Below are 16,370 nucleotides of genomic sequence, written 5' to 3'. Positions count from 1 at the left end.
TCAACAGGACACAATATGGCATATAATGAGATCTCATTATAGCAGATTTTAATATACCATAGGTCAAATTGTGTCCACATAGCATAACTTCTCGAGACCAGATTCTAATAATATGCAGTTTTTAGCTAAGTGCCTATTATTGGACTTTCGTATGATGATGTTAGTCCTAACCCCCTGATACTCAACTCCACAGGTTTCATTAAGCCATCAGTTTGAGAAGCAAAAAGGAAAAAAAGGAAAAAAGAGCATACATGTTTCTTCTTTATTTGTATAACAGATTTTTACTCTCTCTGCTTATATCTATTAAAAATAATACTGGACTAGGTGTGGCAGTAGGTATAAAAATATATTTGACACAGTTTCAATAAGACATAATCTTAGCAAAGCCATAATGGTTGAGGGCCCAGGCTCTGGAGTCAAACTGTGTATATGTCCTGGGCCTACCACTTGCTTGGTGGGTGACCTTGGGCAATTTATTTCAACTCACTGTACCTCTATATTCTCAGTTGTTAATTGATGGTAATAATAGTACCTACCTTATCACTGAGAATTAAATGAGGTTAACACTCAGCACAGTGCCTGGTGGATAGAAATTACTCAATAAATGCTGGAAGAGAGAAAATAAGAAGAAAGTTATCTTAAAATTGAAGTGGGAAAATGAGACCTACCTATACAAAAGTGAGGCAGGGTGGCAATGTGTGCAAATAGCGGGAAAGCCCTTGAGAGCAGGAGTGGTGAGCAGTGGATTCTGGTGTGGACTGGGTCACTTTTAGGGAGGAAGTTTCCACATAGGCTAGGACGCTGCTTCTCAAAGTTTGTCCCTGGATCAGCAGCCCTGGCATCACTTGGAAGCTTGTTAGAAGTACAAACTCTCAGACCTTCTCCAGACCTACTAAACCAGAATCAGAATCCACATCTCAACAAGATACCCAGGTGATCCATGGCACCTAAAGTGGAGAAGCACAGCTCTTGGACACACGTTGCTTCTCAGAGCTTTCAGGCCTGCCATTCTCTCTTATCACACACATTGGTGCTTAGAAAAGAATAGCACTGGGGAAAAGGAAGCTATCCTCCCCAAAACTCCCACTGCAAAAAAACTGTGAGCGTTACATTCTAACAGTTATATGTTGGGAATATGATAGAACTGACAAAAATAAGTGGAATCAGCTAAATAAAGCAAGAAACATAAGTTATGATTCCGTTAATATTTATGCCTCGACAGGGTATAAATCACAAATATTTATTTCATCCAGACTGAAAACGAAAACCAGGAAAACATATGATGACTCTTTGGGGGAGTGTTTGGGCAGAAGTCCCTGGTCCCCTCAGGCTTACAAAAAACGGATTCCTGCAGAAGGCAATGACATTTCAATTCCACGCATCTCCCTGTTCATTCACCTCAAACACACACCAAACAACAACACCGTGTTTCCATGAGTTACACTATGCACACAGCACACATTACAGACAGACACACACCCAGATTCATCCACACCTTGCCACTTTTTCATGTTTGCCTTCCTTCTGTCCTTAGGCACCTGCTCAAATCTTTCCTGCCAGAGACACAGAATCTTCCATCTGGAATAGACTTATGAGAAATAGGCTAAGAACAGAAGGAAGAACTGATGATGAAAATAATAATACCTATCATTTATTGGGTACCTAGTTGTGCAAGATATTGTCCCACAGTTTAGCCATTCTTTTTTCATTCCCACAGTAACTCTCTAAGACAGGCCATTAACTGTCTACTATTTCAGTTGAGGAAATAAGGACCCACAAGGTCAAATAAACTACCAAAGGCTACACAGCTGAGAACCAGCATAAATGAGGCTCGAACCCGGGTCTGTCTTCTCCCCAACTGGCAGAGTGAAGCCAGCATCGATGAATCCAATAACCATCCTCTCGGGAAATGGCTTCTAATTTGTAATTCAAATGTAGTATTTTCCCTCGTTTTCACTTTGTATGGTGAGCGGGGAAGTGGCGAAGGAATTTTCTTAAGTCAGGCTGAATTTAAGCTGTGGATGGTGAAGTGCAGGATAATTTCCTCATTGGTATTTTAGAAGTTCTTCGTTTTAACCATCTGTTGCAGGCTGACAGATGGGTTGATATATGACAGAATAATGGGTCTTCAATTCTAGGAAGGCAGAAGCAATGCTTGAAAAATAACAGCTCTTTTCATGAACCTAACTGTGCTAACACCGCTTGCTCACTTGCAAAAAAAAAAATGTCGGTGGGAGGGAAGTGTGAAATATAATCATAATCATTCCCCTAAACAGAAGAGTTTCTCACAATTGCCAAAGGTCAAATCCAGTAAAATATGCCTATTCTAAAATTATACTAAAGTTTTCAAATACAGTTATTTGAAAGGGTATACGGGGGGATAGATATAAAGAAAAATAATAAAAACAAACCCCCCAAACCCTTCTTCCATCCCTTCCTTCCAGTCATGTAATTTTTTTATAGGCAGCCAGTGTTAGGAGTTTCTTATATCTTTGAAATAATTTACAAAACGTGAGATTTTTGAAATCCAAATGATTTCCACTCTGGGTGACTGCCAAATGTGAAGTCTCTTCCCTTTCTTCTTGCATTCAGTGGGTATAGATGAGAAGTCACGCCAGACGTTTGGCTAGGCACAGGGACACAGGTGGCTAAGACTGTTCCATCCCCAAGGAACTTACGTTCCAGTGAATGAGGTCAATATAGGAACAGAATTTAAATAGCACATACTGTGTGCCTTCTGAGAATGTAGCAGTGACCAACGTATCCCAGGCAGACCTTCTTCTTCAAATGGCCTTTCGTGTCTTAACACAATTATCCCAGTTCTTTTCTATCATGTATTGTAACCGGATGATATATTCACACACACGCACACGCACACAGACAGGCACACTCCTGGTCGTTGCCAAATAGGTTTGAAGCTCTATCCACAAAGAACCACTGACTCGAGCTTTAGACTGTATTAAGAAAATACAAAGTTTTGGCCATATGAAGTTAACCTCAGCAGAGTGAATCTATTTTTGAAAGAACATCAGAATACAGAGTGTGGAGGGGGGGAAAAGCAAGTCATTACAGCTGAATTCATTGTCAAATATCACTGACCATGACATAATCAGGCCATGTCTATTGAAGGTTACATCAACTTTACCACCTTCATAAATGCAACAATGAAAATACTCCAGTCTCCATGATTAACATTTGTATTTAATTTTAATCCTCACACCAATCCTGTAAGGTAAGCACTCCTATTCCATGTTACAGATGTCAGCACTGAAGCCCAGAGAATTTCTAAGTCTGTGTATTATTTCCAGCCGTGCATAGCAATTCTTCCATGTCCTATCTGGAGATATCTCAGTAAGTGTAGAATACTAAGTTAATAATAGGATTATGTTTTCAAAGGAGTATTTGACAGCCTGGATTTATCTCCTCAGCAGTTCCTTCCCACTCTAATATTATGTAATTCCAGAGAAGCATTTTTTTTTTTTTCAGTTTCAGGGAAGGTGATAGCAAGAGAGCACAGAGCAGGGTTCAAAAAGGAGCTGACTTGTTTCAGAAGGTGGCCCCTAAAAGGTCTGCTAGCATTTTCAGAGTCACAATTTCTCAGTGTAGCTTACTTGAAATGATTTCCCATAAAACGTATCCATTCTTAAATATAGGTTGGCGGTGGGGCAACTTAAATTTTTAGACAGTTTAAGAAATTACTTTGGATTGCCTGATATTTTAATTATCCATGTCTCTACTGTTTGCCATTGTATGGAGGAAAAAAAGTAGTTGTGTGTCACCTGTTTTTTTAAAAGTGTGTGTGTGCTATCACATACATATGACTCCCAAGTCATATCTATCTCTCGACCTATCTATCTGCTCACACATTGAAAGAACATTGTAGTCCAAGGTACATGTGAGTGATGAAGTTCAAATCGGGCTGCTTTTGACTTCAAGCCTCCCACCGTGTCTCCTATATACTACATTTCCTCCAGATGTTTCATCTGTATGCCACCTGACGTGATGTTTTCCAAATATGTTTACTATGCCCAGATGTTTCACGTTAAGTGGACAAAGCTGGTTAATTGCTTAAACCTTAGTATTTTCATCTAGTTGCTTCAATGGCAGGCCCAAATATATTTTAGAAATGCTAAATAATACATAAAAATAAAAAAGGTTGATAAGATGCTCAATAAGCATCTCTAAATCTCCAGACTGATCCTTGACTAACTCTACAAATATGATTTTTCCCGATTATTTTTAAGACATCTAAACTGGTTTCAGCAGTTGCCTCACCTCTGGTCTAAGACTTGGGCATCTTACTTGTTTCTGTACTTACTGGTAGAGGTGTCAAAACCTGTATCCAACTATTTGGAAAGAGTGTCATTTTCTACATAAGCTAGCAACTCACCTGGAAACAGTAACATCCCTGGTTGTTTTCCTAGGCTTACAAACTTGTAGAGTACAAGGGTCCGGAAAAGCAGGAATAGGCTTCTGCCAACATTTAGATACATAAGCAGATCCATCCTAGATCTTTTTACCCCTGGGTCTCACTCTGTTTATTGCTTGGCTTTCTTAGAGGGAGAGAATTACAGGTAAGCAAGTGCAGAAAGCTGATAGCCTCAGCAGACATGTGGGCCACCAAAATTCCCAATAAACAAGCTTCCCCGCCTCCCACTCAAACTTCCCTCTTGGTCCTGACCAGTGTCAACATGCATCCTTCTTGGGCATAGATTAAGCAGGTAGTAAAGAGAAGCCCAAAGCTCCCTCTACACGACAATTCATAGGCCTTCCAGATAAGTCATTTGGTAGTGTGTTTATTATTCAACATGAGTCTGCTTTGAGAGCCACCCAAGGGACAAGCCTAAAAGAATCCTGGATACAACCAGATCTGTGCAGTTTTCCCCATCCCTCTAGACTGGCCAGTGACCCACACGCATTTTTTGTTTGTTTTAAAAACACCAAGTCCCTTTCCTGCAAAGCCATTATCACCATTGGCAATTACACATTCTTCTGTGGTTATGTGAGTCAGTTGTTCTCCTCCAACAGGATGAATACTGGGGCCATGTCTGTTTTTATTAACTACTGTATTCCTAAGACCTGGCATCTAATTGGTTCTTACTAGAGATTTGTTGAATAAATGAATGAACCACCTAATTTGACCATCAAAACCCACTGAATAATACTAATACACTTTTCTATACTGTTATATATTTAATTATTATGTATAGAATTTGCCTATATATGTGTTTGTGTGTGTGAATTCATTGAGGGCTTACTCTGTGTTAAGCACTGAGCAAAGCATTTTATTGAATTAACTCATTTATCCTTAGCAAAAACCCTATGAAAATATATTATTATTGCCCCTTTTTACAGATTGGAAAACTGAGGCTTAAAGGGTCACAGAGCTACTTAGAAAGAGTTGAGATTTGAACCCAGGGCTACCAGATTCCAAAGACTGTAGAGTGAACTACTAGGTGATTCTTTCCTAAAAACCTATATATAAGACCTACCTCACAAATTCTTGGTGAAGAAAGTAGAATAATGTATGTAAAGTTCTTAGAACAGTGCTTGGCTTATAGTAAACACTGAATCAATAGCAGCTACTACTAGTAACATTATTACTATTCATTTATTTTGAGCAGTTATTAACTTTCTTATATTATTATGGACTTGTTTGGAAATGTTTGTGCTATTTGTAATGAAAGGTTTAGGCTGGATCGATTGGAATTCAGAGCAGGTTGTAAGGAATGTTTTTAACCTGTGATTTACAACAGCATTGCAGAAAGCTACTGAAGACCTTGCCATCTACTCCAAGATCGCCAAACAGCCAAGAACACCTCCTTCTTGCACCCAGATTATGAAATCAGTTGTCTCTCACTGAGCTACAGGGAGAGATGCATAAATTTTTTTTTCTTTTCATAAGAAAAGAAAACAAGAAGAAACAGGAGGCCTCAGTTCCACAGCTGAACAACCACAAATCAATTGATAAAGTTCTCTGGGAACAGACTGAAAAAGTGCATTGTGTCGATCATAATCAAATTTAACTGAAGAGAAAAAGAAATGAAATCCTACATTGATTCTCCAGTGTCAGCCAGATTCTTCACATGTGAAACCAGATGACTGATTATTACTCAGCCCCTGTAACAGAACAACCCCATCCACTGCAGCTTTCTTTCTGCAAGATCCTGATTAGCTGATAGTGTATCTGGCAGTAATAACATAAAACAACCCAGACAGTGCAGAAAGGGCAAAAATGGAAACCACCTGAGGGCCGGGAACAGTTCTTTGGCCAGTGTTTGCCAGCCCCTCCTCCATTTTTAGAACAGTACCCAGCCCAGAGTGGGAAAATAATCAATACTGAACATATGATTGGGAAAAGGGACAAGTAAAATGATGGACGAATGAACGAATCAATGGGATTTGGAGTCAGGTCTGAGTTTGGTACCCAATTCCTCTAATCACTTACCTTCTCTAAGCCCTCCTCCTTCATCTGTAAAACAGAAAAACTAACACTACTCCATAGGGTTGTGGTTAGGCTGAACTGAGGCTAAACGTGGAAAGCACATCAACCTCAGGCCTGACACACGGTGCGCCCCCCATCAAAGCTGGTTTGGAATATAATGACGTTCACCTTCTGATGAGAGACACAGGCTTTGAAGCCCTGCAAGCCTTGGTCGCAAACAAAGCTCAGCAACTTAGTGACTCTCAGACCTCCAGCAACTGACTTGATCTTTCTGAACATTGATTTTCTCATCTGTAAAGTGGGGTCAACAATAGCCACTTCAAAGTGTTATTATGAGACTTAAATGAGTGATACGTGAAATACACAGTGTCTGGTACGTAGTAACTGCTCTGTAAATGATAGCCATAAGTATGAATATTGCAACTTAATTTTTATTATGAGTCAATAAAATCATGGGCCTCTAAAAGCAACAGAGTGCTTTTATAATAGACTAAGAACACAGATTCTGATATATGTATATGTGTAACTGATTCACTTTGCTGTACACCTGAAACTAACACAGCATTGTAAATCAACTGTCTTCCAATAAATATTTTAGAAAAAAAAACACAGATTCTGGAGCTGAACTCCCTGGGTCCGAATCCTGGCTCTGCATCTTTCAAGCTGGGTTTAAGTAATTTATCCCATCTGTAAAATGGGACTCCATATTTCATCCCATTTCACTCAGTCCCCATCCTGGCACATGTGTTGAGAATAGAGGGGTCAAGTCAGACTTTTCCCCTACATCTAGGCTGAAATGTAGCTCCCACTTAGTGGAGCTGTTTCTGTGGGCCCATCTCTTCCCTTGGCTGCCAGTACCAAAAACCCAAGCCTCCCTTTGGTCATTGATCTGCTTTCAGTCCTCCACCAGACCACTGGGGCAATGGATTATGCCATCCTATCAACCTACGTAAGAAATCCTATAGGCCAGGACAGATGCAAGAGGCGTGCTGGCCTTGTAAAAGCTAAGCTGAAAGATGGCTACCAGGGCCATCTCAGACTCAAGTACCAAGAAAAATTGTGACATTAGTGACCCAAAACAAGACAAAGGGCATCACTTTCAGTGGACCCTCAACAAGTGCTTCCACTTGTTAATTGTGGATTGGTGTTATGCTGTCCCATAGCACATGTGACTGTTGAACACTTGAAATGTAGCTAATACCAAATTAAGATGTGCTGTAGGTATAAATTACACCAGGTTTTAAAGACTTAATACCAAAAAAAGCAAAATGTCTTATTTATAATTTTATAATGTATGAAATGATAATATTTTTATATATTGAACTGTATTATATAAATACATATGATGTATTAATATGATTAATTGCACCAATCTCTTTTTGCTTTTTTTTTAATGTGTTTACTATAAAACTGAAAATTGTATATGTGACTCACATCTCTGGCTCCCATTCTATGCCTATGAGATAGCACTGGGTTAGAGTCTCAGTGTTCCCAGCCCAGGATGTGGCCATGCAGATCTTTCCAAACCTCAGACATTCTCTGCCCTGCTTCTGTCATGTGGGCCAGAAATTATTTACTGTTGTTCTTTAAATTATTTGGTAACTTCAGTAAAATTTATTCTTTAAGAAACTCCTGGACCACTCCTGGATACAGAAATCCAGCATTATTTGACATAATTAGAAGATAAACATAGAAATGAATCATTAGAAAATAAAGAGTACTGTATTCCAGCCAGGTACCATGGTTTGCCTGAAGGCTCTGAGCCTGGGGCCAATTTTCTTTGATAGGTAGGTATTAAATATTTGTTAAATAGGTGTTAGAGACATATTAACATCCAGCTGAGACCTTCTCCTTTACTACTCAGATTACAAGAGAATCCTGAAGGAGAAAGCATTTCTTCCTCTGTACCTCAGTGTTATTTACTGCTATGTCTGTGTCTCCACAATTAGGTAGCCCAAATTTCAGAACACCTGGGCATAATGGAAAACCACTCATTAAACATGGAGCCCAATGTCCTGAATTCAAATCTCTGTTACTTATGACAACTCAGACACATCATTTAACTTCCCTGAATCTGTAAAATGGGTATAATTATCTTCGCCCTCATGCAGTTATTGTGAAGATCAAATGATCTTCTGCCATAGTGTGTTAAAAACTAGACATTCTCTAGAAGTCAGGTGTCACTTTTATTAGTGTTCCAAATGAAATAATGAAATAAATCTGTGAGTGGTCCCAGACAGTTATCCCATCCAGCCACTGCTTAGTGATACTCTCTTCGAAAAATCCAAAGCTCTTCTGTGAGCTGAACTTCTATCTTGCTGTTTGATTTCTGTGTTCCCTGATTCACAGCTTCATTCTGGTATTCCTGAAAGCTGACTTAGCAAAGTGAATCCAGCTACACTGAGGGTGAGAGTGAGCTCATGATACGGCACAGTTGTCAAGCCAGGCACTAGTTATAAGGAAAGTATTTGACCTGTGTTTCAGTTTCCTCCTAAGAAAAGCAGGGCTAACCTCAGTACCTCGCTGTAAGGCTAATGATGTCTGTAAGTGGTTAGCAGAGTGCCTAGCATATAGGAAGCACTCTAAATGTGACAGCACATTTAATGTGACAGCAGCTGTTTCCTAAGACAGCCACTAGTTTGGGACAGCTTTTGATGGACGCTCTGCCCTGTCCACCATGTTCTATGTCCAAGAGGTGACTTGCATGGATCACATGGGGTTCCAATTGGGTTTGGCCAATTGGAGGGAAACCGTGGGTTAAATCCATTTCACCTGCCTTCCTTAATCAAGGTTGTTTTAACACTTGCCTGTCCTCCAGGCAGAAGGAACTTGGAGCCAGCTGTGTCTAGTTCCAGATGAGCTGGTCAAGAGAGGATGGGACCAACAACCCTTCAACTGGGCATGCGCCAGTGTCCTCTAGGTGACCTTTTGGCGTCAGAGTGTCGAAAACGCCAGGTGCAGAGGCCTGTAGCCTCGTGACGCCTGTGCAGAATGAGGATTCCTGCACCTTTTTCCAATCACCTTTCCCCACGCCCAGCACGCCTCTGCCCGCCCTGCTGCTTTGTTCCTCATCCCATAAATACCCCACCACCCACCAGCCCCTCGCCTTTTGGGGGGTGCGTGTGAGATTTGTTCTCCCATCCCTGCGCTTGGCTCTATCTCGGAAAAAAATCTTTTCTTTGCTGCAGTCCTAGGCCTGTCGGGCTTTTGGCTTGCTGAGCATGGGGCAAAATGAACCTGGTTTGGTAGATTAAAGAATGGGAGGAAAGTGGGGTCAGAGCTTTGCTCCCACATCTCTCCCTGAATGTAGCTTCAAACTTAGGCTTAGCAAAAGACCAAAAAAAAAAGTTGAGGCTAATTTATACTCTAGCTAGAATTTTGACATAGGTGCCAAATCGTCACACTCTGCTCAGGTATAGAAAACTTGGCTTGAGGCTGCTTTCTGAAACTTTTGATGCTAAAACTCTCAATTCTAATGACATTTATTATGTGTTCTAATTATAAATCCTGGTGCTTCTGTAAGGACAAATAGGGCCACCTGAAGTTCTGTCTGGGCAAGCCATTGATATAATCAATCAGTGCCTTGATCACATTGCCATGCTGTTTTTATTTGGTCTAATTATAAAATATGTTTTAAAATACACAAGTTTATATAAAACAGAAGTCGTCTTTAATCCTACCGTTACCACCTGGTAAGCTCCTATACAGAAGTTTATAGAACCCAGTTGGGACCATTTTGTATATTCACTTATTCTTTCATTTATTTTCTCAACAAATGTTGCTGGCACCTCCTCTGCCAATTACCCAACAATAAGCAAAAGAGACAAAGGCCCTGCCCTCACGGAGCTGACCTCTCACTGGGGAAAAGAGGCAAACACACACATTTTCACTCTTCACCACCATCCAGTGAGACAGGTACTGTTATTATCCCAATTGGCAGAGGGTTAAATTGAGGCTTCAAGTATTAATAGTTTAGCAAAGTGCCTAAGGACACAGCTAGTAAGCAGCAAAGTCAGGATTCAACCCCAGGCCTATAGATGATAGACTGAGCTTTTAACTCATATGAGATACCTTAGTACAGTATACCATCCCTCTGTATAAAATGGTACTGGGGGGGAAAGGGTTGCATTAGCTCCCCAAAATAACATATTTACTCCAAGGACATAGATCCTGACTTCAGCCATAAAGTTTGTTTATGGAAAGTGATTCATTTCTATTGTGTCATATTTAACTTAAGCAGGACCTCAGTGTTTTTAACTTAAGGTACTTGTTTTAAATAAAAACATGAATGTTCCTTAAAGCAGACATGAAAAGCAGTATAGAATAGTCAAGCTCACTGGTCCTGGAAGCAGACGGCCAGGCTTAGAATCCTGCCCCCCCCACCCCACTTACTAACTCATGACTCTGAGAATCTTTTTTAACCTCTTTGTGCCTCAGTTTCCTCAACTGTTAAATGGGGACAGGATTCGCATCTATTTCATAGTGCTGTTGTTAGGATTAAATGAATTAATACATGTAAACTTGGAATAATACTTCACATAATAAGTGCTCAGTAAAAGTTATTATTACTATTGTGATTTTAATAAGTCTATTTTCTAGAAATATAAATACAGTATCACAAAACTTTCTTTTATTTGTTTCTCAACATGGTTTCAATGCTATGGGGTCTTGGAATTTTTCAAACGGCAAACCAAAGAGTTGTATAAACGAATCAATTTGTTTCTAGAACTCACTTTTCTCTTCCTGTTTTATCTTTCTGTTTGTCTCTGTAGGACTTCATCGTCACTGTAGTCTTTTCTTTCTTGTGGTTGGTGGGTTCATCAGCTTGGGCAAAAGGGCTGTCTGATGTCAAGGTTGCTACGGATCCCAAAGAAGTATTGTTACTGATGTCAGCTTGCAAACAGCCGTCCAACAAATGCATGGCTGTCCACAGCCCTGTGATGTCCAGCCTAAACACTTCTGTGGTATGTTTCCCTCTATGCTTTACCTCCCAAATCTTTGTTTGCCAGTCACAGGAGTCAGAAAAACATCTCAGGAGTCTTCTGGGGAATTTTGCCTCTGAAATGAGTCCAGTCTAAAAGGTGATAGTTCACTCCACAGGCAAGACGATCCTTTGGCCTTCCAGTTTTCTACCCATAGACTTTAATGCTGCCAATTAAAGAGTTCTTAATAAGAGCCCAGCAGGTACTGGCAGCTGTTGCTTGGATGACAGTCAAGTCAGAATTCTAAGCCAGAAGCAGATATAAAATCTAAACCTTAAGTCTGAAGTCTGCCGGAAGTTGAAAGGAATATTTGATGGCATAGAGGTTTCCTGGAAAGAAAACACTGTTCCAGCCACACATAGTTAGAATACACCCAGTTGATTGTCTAGAGAAAAATACGCAGACCCAGTAGGGTACAGATAGAAATGCAAAGTATAAAAAATACCTATAATAGTTATGGTAATTTTTTTAATCTTCTCCATGCTTCTGATTTAGTTGCTTGATAACTTTGGAAAAGCCGAACTGTATTAGTTGAACAGTCAAATATTATCATCAAGTGTATGGCTCTTACAGGGAGACAGAACACCTGACAGATAGCAGGGCCACTAAATTGGATTCTTATTTTATGAGTATAAGAACTTGTGTTACTCCAAAGAAAGAAACCGTATCTGAGAAACAGAAGCTATAGTAGCAGCGAAAAGCAGTAGTTACCGAATAATAGAGGGCTCAGTGCTTGATAAAAGAGTGTTTGATAAAGGATCGACATTCTTTAGCCACCCTTAAAAATTAATTATCTTTGCTTCAAGGTTAACTTATATTTCTACAACTTTCTGGAATTTAATCTGAGAAGGCATTTAAGAAGGGAGAAAGTGTGGCTAATCAGCTGCTGGTGATTTGACTGTGCATCTTGCCTTAGTAATAAGATAGTAAACATTGAAATAAACCATATATTAGGGTCTCACAGTAATTTTTATTTACTTCTGGCCACAGCTATGGATGAATAGTTTGAGGTGTACATTAAAATACTTCCCACTACTTCTGTAGTTTGTTTACAGGCAGTGCTTAATAAAAGTTATTATAACCCTGATCTCAGAATTTAAGAGAAGAAAGATAAAACCGTTCAGTGTGTTTGTTAGTTCTTCTAGTAAATTATGACATCCTGCACAGTCCATTTAATTCTGCTTCTGATGTCTCTAATAAGTTTAGACTAGGAGATGCAAATTTTGAATGAGAAACAATGTGACGTATGTCTTAAAAATCAAAAGAAGAATGGATGGAAAGCAAAGCACATCGTGTGTGGAAGGGCAGGTCTGGTGCTGTTATCATTCTGGATCTGTGTTTGTGTGCTCCAGTTCCTAGTGGGAGAAAACTCCATTTAAACTGGCTAAAGCAAAACAGTCTTCGTATCCCTAAAATCCGTTCTTTGTATCCCACTTCTGGTACCAATGCCTATATGGGGTATAATGGTTGGGTCACAAGTACCAGAAACGGACGAACCATCCATAATTTCTACTTCTGTTCCTCCAGCTTCACGGAAGCAATGATGGTACATGTCCTCAGATAATTTAGATGTCTTCTCTCCATTCTTTCTCATGTTATGTACTGTGTTTTTTCAGTCTCTCTTTCTGTTGTCCCACATCTAGGCTAGAATCAAAATCCCTACTCTGATTTCAGTTGCAACAAAATGGCAAGAACAAATTCGATGGCTCATGTGCCCCTAAAATGTGCCAGGCAAGAGATCTGTGATACCTCTGTGATGACGATAAAGACATCACCGCTCCTTAAATAGGCACATGGCAATGCCTTGTTTATGTACTTACTTTTAAGTTGCATTTCCCTAATTTCTAGGCTCTTCTCGAGCATCCCTTTTTTAGAAACAAAGTAGCATCAGGGGAAAGGGAGGGACCAAGGAATAGAAAACAGGTAAAATTATAGTCCTGGGCAGAGCCATCCCTTCATATCTGAAAAGATTCCAAGATCATTTTTTCTACTCATATATCAACTTATACTTACAGAGGTGTAATTTAATCAAGCTCTCCCCTTTGATGGAAAGTGTCCTAGTTATTGTACACATGGTTAAAACGTCCTATATGTAAATTAGAGTTGTGTCAGTGATTACCTAATTCATTTTGATCATGCAACTATGATACTATAAGTACCTTATTTGTGTTTTGTATCTCCCTCAGCAAGGAGCCTAGAACATGGCACAAAATTATGTTAAATAAATCTCAGTTAAGGTTAAAGGAAGACAAAAGGATGGGATGGGGAAAGAGAAGAAGGAAGGGAGGGAGGGATGTCTGGATAACCCAGTCTTCAATGCGATTGGTTAGCCGCCTAGATGCTCGGTTTTGGCTGTTGACACCTCAAGAATATGGCCGCAAAGCCCTGCTTCAGTTTATGCCTCAGCAAAAGAGTCAACTGAATACAATTCATGGAAATATTTTAGAAAGTGATTCATAGCATAGCTTAGCAATCAGTAAGCATTTACTAACGTGTCCAGCACTGTCTAGCTGCTTCACACACATCCTCTTTAATCCTCACAACTATTCCCCAAGGAAGGAATAATTGTCTCCATTTCATAGAATTTAAAAAATGCTGATGTTCAGAGGCTAACTGCCTTGTCCAGAATCATAAAGCAAAAAATTGCAGAGCCCAGGCCACTTGAATTCCAAAGCCAGAGGGGATGGCTCCAAGACTGAGATTCAGGTAGTGTGTCCTGATCCACTTGCTGCAAAAATTTTGAAGTTTGGAGCCCATGTTTCAAGCCCCCGAAGTCCTTCATCTTGACTACCTAGCCTGCCACTCCCACCCCCAGGGCACTCTGAAGCATCCCACCATCCAACAAATAAGGGATAAATTATTTTGACACTGCAAGGGACTTCTAGAAGCCTACTCCAGAGCTATGGCCTCTGCCCAAGTCCATTTTGTTTGGACACCATCGTGCTGGAGTGGCTATTAAATGTACTTTAATGTCATCACAGCTTTGTGTCACACTATCATTGTCTGTCTCCAAAAGCGGGCTGTTAAAACTGACTGCCTTGCTTAATTCCCAGTCAACGAGTCCTCCTTGGAAGAGGCTGGGGAACAACTGTTCTGTTTGGGCCTCTTACAGAAGCAAACAGTTCTGCTTCCGTCAAACACTCAGGCCCCAGAGAAGTGATACCCGGTCCTCTGGCTCACCAAGGACACCCTTCTGGAGAGTGAGAGGAATTTCCATAGGAAAGTCTCATATTCAGTTCTTGAGAAAACATTCCATACCTCTCTGCAACCTTAACTTTATTCAGAGGGTGGTTTGGGCATTCACTTCTGACTGTGAGAGGCACAGAAAGTACAATTATTCAAAGAAGCACAACCTCTGTGTACACTACCATGCGTGTGCTTATCTGCATTCCACCTGTACCATTGCTTACTCCATACTTTTTTTTTTTTTTTGCGGTACGCGGGCCTCTCACTGCTGTGGCCTCTGCCGTTGCAGAGCACAGGCTCCGGACGCGCAGGCCCAGCGGCCATGGCTCATGGGCCCAGCCGCTCCGTGGCATGTGGGATCTTCCCGGACCGGGGCACGAACCTGCGTCCCCTGCATCGGCAGGCGGACTCTCAACCACTGCGCCACCAGGGAAGCCCACTCCATACTTGTTAGGTTGACTCATTTTATTTATATCATTTCAATAAATGGAAAAGTAGTAACTCTAGCATTAAAGTGAAGGTAACCTTATAAATTAATGCACCATCATTAAAATGAAAATACTCAACCCTGTGTCCCCTGAAGATATCTTACACACCATGAGGATTACCTCATCTGGGGAGGTAGTGATCAATTAGGTAGGCGCTCTGTCTATGGAGTTAGATGAACAGGGCGTGTCCCAGGTCTACTACTAACCACGCCATGTGACCTTGAATAAGATCCTTATCTTTGCTGAACCTCAGTTTTCACATCTTTAATATGGGTGTAATAATAGCACCTTCTTGGCCTAAATGAATGGATATACATACAGCCTTTTATGCAGTGCCTAACATGTATTGTAGCAAGCCTTCATGAAAAGTCAGATATTCTAAATGAAACAGAGACTCCAAATGTGAAATTGGGAGAGGCCTCCACATTGAGGTGAAAAGTGACCTTTTGTGTTGTGAAGGATTTTTCTGAAACTGAGATTTTTCTGGGGTTTCTGTCCAGTCTATCAACTCACTTGCTTTGATCCTCCTTCAGGTCTTTGGATTCTTGAACTTTATTCTCTGGGCTGGAAACATCTGGTTTGTTTTCAAGGAGACCGGCTGGCATTCCTCGAGCCAGAGATACCTTTCAGACCCAGTGGAGAGACACTCCGGTAGCTATAACCAAGGCGGGTACAACCAAGACAGCTATGGATCAAGCAGTGGGTACAACCAGCAGGCGAGTTTGGGGCCATCCTCGGATGAGTTTGGCCAACAGCCCGGTGGCCCTGCTTCTTTTACCAATCAGATTTAACAGGGTAGTGTTGGCATTCTTCCAAAGACAGCCTCACCACCTTCCATGTCAGTGGCAGGAGAATTTTTTAAGAGTTTCAATCAGTTATTAATTCAGGGAGTGTTGAATGTAAATAAGAGATCTGTAGTCCTCATTAAAGCAGCAAGGCCTGGGTCGTGATGAATGGTACTTAGAGATGAGATGACATGAGGAGATACATGATTCATCAAGGTGGCTGATTGGAGAGTACCTTGTTATATACACAGATACTTTTATGGTCGTTTTGTATGCGTGTTGAGATAGTAGAAGCATTTTGTCTTAAAGTCTCTGGTATGTAATATGCATAAAGTAAATTAAACAGCATTGAGTTTTCTTACGATTTTTGACGCGAAAGGCATTTTACTGATTTCTCTAATACTGGTTGGTGCATCACAACGTGCATGTATTATTATTCTTTAGTTGCAGACCCTGTAGAATTGTGAGTCTCTAAGTATTGCTT

At 40.5% G+C, this 16,370-nt stretch overlaps 1 protein-coding gene across 2 annotated transcripts in view; it reads left to right on the top strand.

Moving 5' to 3' along the window:
* SYNPR (synaptoporin) overlaps positions 1 to 15,892 on the top strand; it is a gene marked incomplete at both ends in the record, with an annotated part of 288,034 nt that extends 272,142 nt beyond the window's left edge. For both annotated transcript variants that reach the window (XM_082847366.1, XM_082847367.1), the window contains 2 exons: positions 11,218 to 11,409; positions 15,635 to 15,892. In XM_082847366.1, the coding sequence (XP_082703492.1) occupies positions 11,218 to 11,409; positions 15,635 to 15,892 (450 nt within the window). The remainder of the gene's footprint in view (positions 1 to 11,217; positions 11,410 to 15,634) is intronic.
* Positions 15,893 to 16,370: the final 478 nt, after the last annotated feature.

Source organism: Leucopleurus acutus (genome assembly GCF_964270905.1).
Source record: "Leucopleurus acutus genome assembly, chromosome: 10".
Taxonomy (NCBI): domain Eukaryota; kingdom Metazoa; phylum Chordata; class Mammalia; order Artiodactyla; family Delphinidae; genus Leucopleurus; species Leucopleurus acutus.
Note: the sequence above shows the minus strand (reverse complement) of the source record. Positions and strands in the feature narration are given on the sequence as shown.